At 35.6% G+C, this 9,121-nt stretch overlaps 1 protein-coding gene and 1 non-coding gene across 2 annotated transcripts; both read left to right on the plus strand.

Moving 5' to 3' along the window:
• The first annotated feature begins 3,801 nt into the window (after positions 1–3,801).
• Positions 3,802–5,235, plus strand: LOC118485059 (zinc finger MYM-type protein 1-like). The gene has a single exon (XM_035981291.1). It carries the CDS (start codon positions 3,802–3,804, stop codon positions 5,233–5,235), a length of 1,434 nt encoding a protein of 477 aa, XP_035837184.1.
• A 1,824-nt stretch (positions 5,236–7,059) lies between these two features.
• Positions 7,060–7,142, plus strand: LOC118485333. The gene has a single exon (XR_004875634.1). It is a non-coding gene; the product is annotated as a small nucleolar RNA snoR113 (small nucleolar RNA).
• Positions 7,143–9,121: the final 1,979 nt, after the last annotated feature.

Raw genomic sequence — 9,121 nt, forward strand, 5'->3', positions numbered from 1 at the left:
TTTGATACAAGTAGTTAGGCGTTGGTTGATTCGATCTTAGATCAAATGCATCTTCCTAGTAAATGGTGAAATTAGACTCTTGGTATTTTATAATCCTCAAGGTCATCGGTTCTTGTTAATGGACCCTAATGTCACACCCTAACCCGTGACGGATTATCGTCAGAGCGAGATGATTGTCCAAAGCTTATGGTAACTATTAAAAGTTTAAATATTTAATCATGTCAAAATTAAAAATGTCGCATAATCATATAAGTTTCAACTAATCCATACATAATTAAAGACATAAAACATAATATAAAATCTTGTTAGTTTTTCTAAGGCACATCCTACATGTCTTCATCTTCATCTTATCAAGCCTGATTTCTTATATCATATGTGAAAAGGTTTTGGGTCAGTTACCATGATGAACTGGTGAGTAAATCTAGTTTAAATAAAAGTTAATTTATATATTATTTAAATACAAACAAGTATATAATCTAAAAGTAAACATTTGGTTATTTTAAAAGTAAACATGCATCTCATATGTTAATTAAATGTACAAATTAAACATCCAACAATAAATAAAATAACTAATACTTGAGTCTCGAACCCCAAAGGGTATGGCTAAATGATGACGGTACCTTCATCCCATAGTCATGAGAAAAAGATAATTCTATGAATAAGTGAGACCATACGCACATCTCACGTCATGAGGAAAGGGTCTGCCTATAAATAAGCGAGGCGATACCAACCTCCCATAAATTATGAGGGAAGGTCAACCGGGTGTAAGTGAGCCTATGAATAAGTGAGGTACTTACGAATTGAATAACCATTGCACGTGAATTAAATAAATAACTAAATCAAATAACACATAACCACACTATAATTTGCATGTTTAATAATTGGGAAAAAATGAATAAAAGATCGAGACAAATGATACGCCCCAGAAATTTAATGTAAAAAGAGAGCATGAGAGTTACTCACAGTTTTGCGTAGTTTGATCCACAAGTATTACCACTTGAAAAGAATGAATAACTCCAACGACAAAATTCGCCCTACAAATATAAATAATAAAACTTAACAAAATCTCACAACATAAAACAGGCTATGAAATCGAGTCATAATATTTGGGGGCTTTTGTATCACTAATAAATATATATATATATATATATATATATATATATATATATATATATATATATATAGGGAGAAGATCATGCGAGAACCACCTCTTATTATGAGAACCGCAAGAACCAATGTGAACACACCTAAAATGCCTAAAAATAGCTAAAAATCACACAAATTTTTTTTTTTAATATTTTTTATATAAAAATCGCTACTTTTCGAAGCCAAAATTTTTTTTTTAAGTTTTCTTAAAAATTTTTTTTTTTTGCCACTAAAAGTAGCGATTTGAGCATAAAAAATATTTAAAAAAAATTTAGATTTTTTTTTGTTTTTTTGTTTTTATTTTTTTAGGTTTTTTAGGGGTTTAGTTTTTAGCATTTTAGCCTTGGGGGGGGGGGGGGTTAGGTTTTTGGGGGGTGGGGGAGGGGGGTTTAGGTTTTTTTTTTTTTTGGGGGGGGGGGGGGGGTTAGGTTTTTTTAGGTTTTTTTGGGGGTTTTAGTTTTTAGCATTTAGCTTTGGGGGGGGGGGGGTTAGGTTTTTTTTTTTTTTTTTTTTGGGGGGGGGTGGGGGTTAGGTTTGTTTAGGTTTTTTCTAGTTTTTTTTTAGCTATTTTAGGTTGTGTTCACATTGGTTCTCAAGGTTCTCACAATAAGGGTGGTTCTCGCATGAGCCCCTCCCTATATATATATATATATATATATACATGGTTGCAATAGTCGCTAGGCGCTCCCTAGTCGGTCGACCGGGGAGTTGAGAGTACTCGGCCTAGGCGGAGAGTACACGGGGAGTACTCGGACATGCCCAATTATAAAGAAATTAGTTTTCGGAAATTAAATATATGTCAAATAACATAAAATTTACTAATATTTATAAAAAAAATACGTGAAATTGATATTTATTCTTTAATATTATAGGCATAGAAACTATGATTTATTTTATTTTAAGTCAAACTCGGCCCGAGTTGACCTACTAGATCCAATTTTAGCCGATGTTGACCGCCTTTGATCGATTCCGAGTAATTAGTCGGAGTTGAAGAAAGTCGCCTCAGCAGCCTACCTTGTAGCGACTACTCGGGGTGTACTCGGCCTTGGAGACCTTGTTTTACAACCATGTGTGTGTATATATATATATATATATATATGTATATAAACCATACTTACCATACCAAATAAATTAATGTTTTTAGAAAAAATAAATATTTCTGACAATTTATAATAGTAAGAAAAACTAGTTATGTTATTGTATAAATTTTGTAAAAGCTTAAGTTTAGACAAATTAATAAAAACTCATCTAATAAATTTACATTTGTAGAAGTGAAAATAATAACCACGATTAAATATGATAATAACAATTTATTATGACATTATATGTTGTAATTACTAAATTAGATAAAATAGTAAAAAAAAAAATCATCCAAATACTTACAACTAATAAATCTATAATTTTCTTGTAGTTTTTTATTTAAAATAACTAAATTCGTAAAAAAATAAATTTGTTTTACAATTAAAGAGGTCCTTTTATTACAGTATATTAACCATAAATTATAAAAAATTCATGGCTTATAAATATTCTGTAAAAATCAGAAACAATATTTATAGGATTTTTTGATAAATTTGTATTTTTATTTGATTTTTTAAATGATATAAACATGTAAAATTCATAACAGAATTCATATGGTATCCAAAAATTACACAAATCAATCTAACATGATATGTAATAGAATCAACTTCCAATTTCACCAAAACACAAGTCTAAGATCAAAAGCCCCAAAATCTAATAACTAAGAACCCTAATTTCAACAACACTCTAATTCGAATCCATTGCCCTTCTATCACAAAAATGGATAGTAGGGTTTTGTAGAGCATAAAAGTTAAACACAATGGACTCATTTATCACCTAAATTAGCTTCGATTGAAGGAGAAATCGTTGATGGAATTTCCAAGCCTTAGTTAAGTTCTTCGGATCAATTCATATTGTACAGTTGATGATAATGAAAATGTCTAAGAGGAAAGATGTAAAAAAGACGAGGGCTTTCAAATGGTATAATTTTCATAGACCAATTTCATCGAATCAGTGAAAACCCATTAATGCTCTTATCATCCTTTAATGGTGATCATGAACCAGATCTTAATTAGATTAATTAGCCTATAATGGAACGGTTTTAAGGTTTGCAATTATGTTCTCCTTCTGTGTGAATTGATTGGGAGCAGAAAGGAACTGCAAGGTCATGTAAAACGAATTCAAACGTTGAGTCGAGTAAAGAAAAGATTTGAGTCGCGGACTGGTGCGACTAACGAAGAAGAAGATAGTGGGATTCGTTTTCCATGTTGGGGTTTTAAGCAACAAGCATCGGGTTTTGATACAACAAGTTGTGTAGCTTAGTTGGTTCCAGGGGCGGACCCACCACCATGCCAAGGTGGGCGGGCGCACCCCCGAGAAAAAAAAAATTTATGTAATTTTCCGAAGAAAATCCCGTCCGCACCCCTTTGAATTTTTCGTCCGCACCCCTTGGAATTTTTTTGTCGCACCCCTTTGATGATTTTACGTGATGATTTACTGCCTTAGATGATTATTTTGATGATTATGTTATTTAGATGATTTTTAGGGGTGATATTTAGATGATTTTTGGAACGATGAATTTATGGTCATGGATGATGGATCAATATGATTGTGATAGGAACCATGAGTAGAGACGTTATGGCGCGATTTCTCAAGAGGAAGAAAGTGGATACATCTTCCGAACTAATTGATTTGGATACTCTTCCTTCGGATCCGTATGATCGCAAGCCGATAGAATCATATAACGTGAATCAACGGGATGAGATTAGAAGGGCATATATACTAAGAGGACCGTATCAACCAAGAGGTATCGAATTCCCACAAACAACGTTTCAAGGTGACGAGTTAAGAAAATTTAAGGAAGAATGGTATAACAAACATGAGTATAAGGGATGGTTAGAGTATAGCTCAAAATTGGATCGTGTGTTTTGCTTATGTTGCTATTTGTTTAGGAGCCACTTCGGAGATGGTAGAGACACATTTGTGAGCGGTGGGTATAACAATTGGAAAAAGGTACACGCGTCACTTAAAAAACATTTTGGTTTAGTTAATAGTCTACACAACAAATGTTTCCAAAAGAGTGCCGATTTAGTTAACGAAAATCAAGCGGTACACACACAATGGGACAATAGGACCCCTAAGGAGAAACATGAATACCGACTTAGACTTAGTGCTTCTATTTTGCTTGGGAAAAGGTTGTTGAATGGCGGATTGGCGTTTCTTGGACATGATGAATCAAAAGATTCATTAAATAAAGGGAATTTCTTAGAGCTTTTAGAACTCATGGGTGAAATGAATGAAGAGCTTGCTAAAGTTATCTTAGAGAATGCACCCGCGAATAACCAAATGACAAGTCCTAAAATTCAAGCGGACATCAAACATTGTTATGCTCAAGAGGTAATTAAACAAATTTTGGAAAAACTTGGTGATGATGTTTTTTCTTTATTAGTAGATGAATCATGTGATGTATCAAAAAAGGAACAAATGGCAGTTATTATTCGTTTTGTTGATAAAGTTGGGATTGTTAAGGAGCGTTTTATTGGGTTTGTTCATGTCAAAGAGACAACCGCAATAACACTCAAAACGGCTATTGATGATATATTGGCACGTTATGGGTTAAGTTTGAAAAGGATTAGAGGCCAAGGCTATGACGGGGCAAGTAACATGTTGGGCGAGTTTAACGGCCTAAGGGCTCTAATCTTAAAGGAAAATGTTTCGGCTTTTTATATTCATTGCTTTGCACACCATCTTCAACTAGTTGTTGTGGCGGTGGCTCACAAACACACACCAATTTGGAGAGTTTTTGAAACGATAACATGTTTAACAAATGCCGTTTGTGCATCTTCTAAACGGCAAGATATGCTTCGTGAAAGTCAAAGAAGACAATTGGAAAAAAATGGAAGATGTACTTTGTACCGGAAGTGGGTTGAACCAAGAAATGACGCTTTCAAGGCCCGGGGATACACGTTGGAATTCCCATTACAAGACACTTTCCCATTTAATTTCTTTATATCCAAACATTATGGAAGTTCTTGGATGGTTAGTAGAAACGGGTCAAACTCTTCCTTGTAGTAGACAAGCGGACGGACTTCTAAAGGATATGAAAAAATATGACTTTGTATTTTACATACACTTAATGGAGCATATTCTAAACATCACACATACGTTGTCCCAATGTCTTCAAAGAAAGGAGCAAGATTTGATGAATGCGGTTAAATTGGTTTCTTCCACCAAAAACCAACTTGAAAAGTTTAGGTTGGAAGGTTTTAATGAGTTCTTGGAGAAGGTTAACTCCTTTTGTGACATGTATGAACTTGTGGTGAAAAAATTGGATGATGAATACGTTAACCCAAAGTGGCCAAGAAGAAAGACGAACATCACAAATCAGAATTATTACGAGTATGATTGCTTCAATGCGGTTCTTGATTTGCAAATACAAGAATTTGGGAACCATTTTAATGAGGTAACATTTGAACTACTTGTTTGTATGAGTTGTTTGAGTCCTTGTGATAATTTTAGTGCATTTGACATTCCAAATATACTAAAGCTAGCCGAGAAGTATCCTTATGATTTCAATGAAGAGGAAAAACGAAGGCTTCCGGTTCAACTCGAAAACTACTTTAATTTTGTGAAAAAAGATAAAAATTCACCAACTTGGATGGTTTGTCAAGTCTTGTAAGGTTAATGGTTTCAACAAATATTCATGTAACTTTTACATTGGTATATCGGTTATTAAAGCTTGTTCTCGTATTACCCGTCGCAACCGCAACCGTTGAAAGATGTTTTTCAGCAATGAAGAATATGAAGACCGACTTGCGAAATCGGATTGGGGATGAGAATTTAACTGATAGTTGTGTATGTTATATAGAAAAAGACTTGCTTAAGAAAGTAGCTTTAGATGATGTTTTGGATAGATTTTAAAAAATGAAAAACCGTAGGGCGACGTTTTAATTATGTTTGTACAAAGTTTGACGTGTTTGCCAAATATATAAGTTTAGTTTGATGTTCTTTTGACTTACATGACCCGACCCGACCCGACCCGACCCGATACAACCGATTTTTTTACTTATGTACCTAGGGGCCTAAAATTTTTAAAAATCTTCCGCACCCCCATGGAAAAATTCCTGGGTCCGCCACTGGTTGGTTCATGCGTTACTTGTTGACTGAGAGGACCACGGGTTTGAGTCCGCCCAGCTCCACATTTTTTGTTCTTTTCTTCTTGACTTTCAGGGGGTGTTTGTTTTTTTATGAAAAGTTCTTCTAGACCTCTTATGTCTGCCCCACACAGACTACACGCAGACGTTTGAGTCTGCAGTGTTTTTGTTTTCTCGAAGTGATTTCATTAAAAAATATCTGCCCGTCCTCTTATTGGGGCAGATGTGAACTCCCCTCTTCTCTTCTGCCTCACTTCAAACACACAGGTCTCACACACAAACCCTAATTTCTTCTCCTCCAACCTTTCCTCCTCCCGGCCGCCACCTCCATACTCGCCGCCACCCACCTCCGCCACCACCTAATCTGCCGAGCTCCCCCACCTCCACGAGCTTCGGCGACGTTCCCTCCATTCCAATAAAACTAGGGTTTCGACAGATATCAACAGTAGCGTGCAATGTCGAATCTAAAGAACGACGACGATGACGATTACAAGTTTCTTCGTATCATGGATGCCATGGCTTCAATCAATTAAAAAGTTAACCTCATCGGCGTCATCACTGAGATCGGCATATCCAAACAGAGCAGAGGCACTGGTGCATATATTACACATCTTCACTATTTCATTTGTTGATTCATCTCAGTTCGTAATGAAATATTTTATCAGTTGTCACCGTGATTTCTTAAAAATACAATTTTGAAAATATATCATTTGTTGATTAACGGTGAAAATTGGGTTTGAACTGGTAATGATGAAAGAAAGGCCGGACTTATAGCTGCCCCCATAATGGTTGGTAGTAGGCTGATGACAAGTTCTATAAGGCCATCCGTAGTTATAAGGCCCTTTTGGAGGCGTTATGCGACATGTGGCATGCCACGTCACCACGGGGCTTTATGGGGCGTTATGTAAGTTGAGGCCATAGTCATAAAGCCCCTTTGTCATCATTACTCAATTATTTTAATTTTAATTTTTTTAATTAATTTTTAAGTTTTATAAAATTAAAAATCATTGCATTAAATAAAAAACAATACATTAAAATAAAAAAAACGTTAAAGAAAAAAAAAACGTTACACCTAAAAAAATAAATTTATTCTTCGGCTTCATTTTCGTTCTCTCCTTCTTCCTCTTCGTTTTCTCCAGCATCCAAACCTACGTCTTCAAAGTTCCTGTCTTCGAATTCCTCAACCTCTTCTTCCTCGGAATCTTCTTCGTCGTCACTGTTGTATAGAATTGGGTGAATCGCTCAAGCATGTTCAACCAAATCCGCCTTCAACGTGTTATATATTTCCTTATATCGCAACAGTTGAGCATTTGCGAGTCTCTCTTCCATTGTTGCTTGGGTTCCTTCGACTAAATCTTTCGGAATATAGTTTTGGCATATCGCTCTTCCATCATCCTCAATGATCATATTATGCAAAATGATGCAAGCATACATGGTCATTCGTATTCTATCCTTATGCCACATGCGACAAGGATTTCTGATAAAATGCCATCGTTGCTGTAGAACCCCAAAACACCTCTCGATATCCTTTGTCGAAGACTCTTGTATTTTTTTAAAATACTTTCTTTTCTCATCGAACGTTTCAGAAAACGTTTTAATAATAATCGAATACTCCGGGTATATACCATCGCCCAAATAGTAGCCATGCTCGTAGTCGTTCCCGTTCGCATGAAAACCGGCCTTTGGTATAGTTCCAGAAATGTAGCTCTCTAATAATGGTGAAGCCTCTAACGTATTAATATCGTTAAAACACCCGGCTACACCAAAGAAGGCCGACCAAACCCAAAGGTCGTATGACGCAACAGCTTGTAATACCAAAGTTGGCCCTTTTTGATCACCCCATGTATGTTGACCTCGCTATGCGGTTGACAATTATACCAACGCCATTGACGACAATCCAAGCTACCAATCATGTCAGGTATTCCATGCTTTTCTAGATGCACCTCATATATTTATAATTTAATATATAAAAGTTTTACTAGTAAGCTACTAAAAAAATAAATATATAAAAGTCAATAAAAAATACCATAGCAAAAATGTTCCAAGCAATCTCGGGTTGTTTTCTCCGCCATCTTCAAGTACTCGTCGCTGATGTCGTACGTGTGTTTCCGTATGATAATATGCGTAAGGCGGATGTGACCTTTTGAATTGAGGTGAAGCATAAATATCCTCGCGCGTCCATTCTTTGCTTAAAGAAATCATACTTATTTTCCAAATCATTATTAATGCGCAAAAATAACCTTTGGCTCATCCGAAAACGCCGTCTAAAAACATTGGGTCCGTGAACCGGCGTCGCATCAAAATAGTCTTTCATCAAACGCTCGTTCGCGGCTTCACGATCACAAAAGTACATGCACTCGTAACCGCTTCTTCCTCCTCCACGTCTTCTTCGGGTGAAAAAAATCTTCGGTAAATATCGGTGAAGGAGTCTTCCGACAGGGAACCCATTTTTTTTAATAGGGTGGGAGTAGCTTCAACATTTTTAAAAAATATATAGAAAAGGGGAAAATAGTTGAGTATGAATTGTAAAAAAAAAATGAAAGAGTTGGGAGTTATTTATAGAGTGAAATTAAAAAAATTGAAATTTTTTTAATATTATGACCGTTGTTTAACGGTCAAATTTTCAAAAAAAAAAAAACATCAAAATCGCGCCGCTATAATACTCGCGCCCCACCTCATTTTGGCATTCATACTGCCCTTCGTGACGGTGTTCCAAGGCGTTTTCCGGCACTATGGGGGGCCATAGCGCCCCACTACGTTTGATCTAAGGTTAGTACTAAGTTGGTGATTTGATTTATAAATAT

The sequence above is a fragment of the Helianthus annuus genome, chromosome 12, assembly GCF_002127325.2.
Source record: "Helianthus annuus cultivar XRQ/B chromosome 12, HanXRQr2.0-SUNRISE, whole genome shotgun sequence".
NCBI classification, from domain to species: Eukaryota; Viridiplantae; Streptophyta; class Magnoliopsida; order Asterales; family Asteraceae; genus Helianthus; species Helianthus annuus.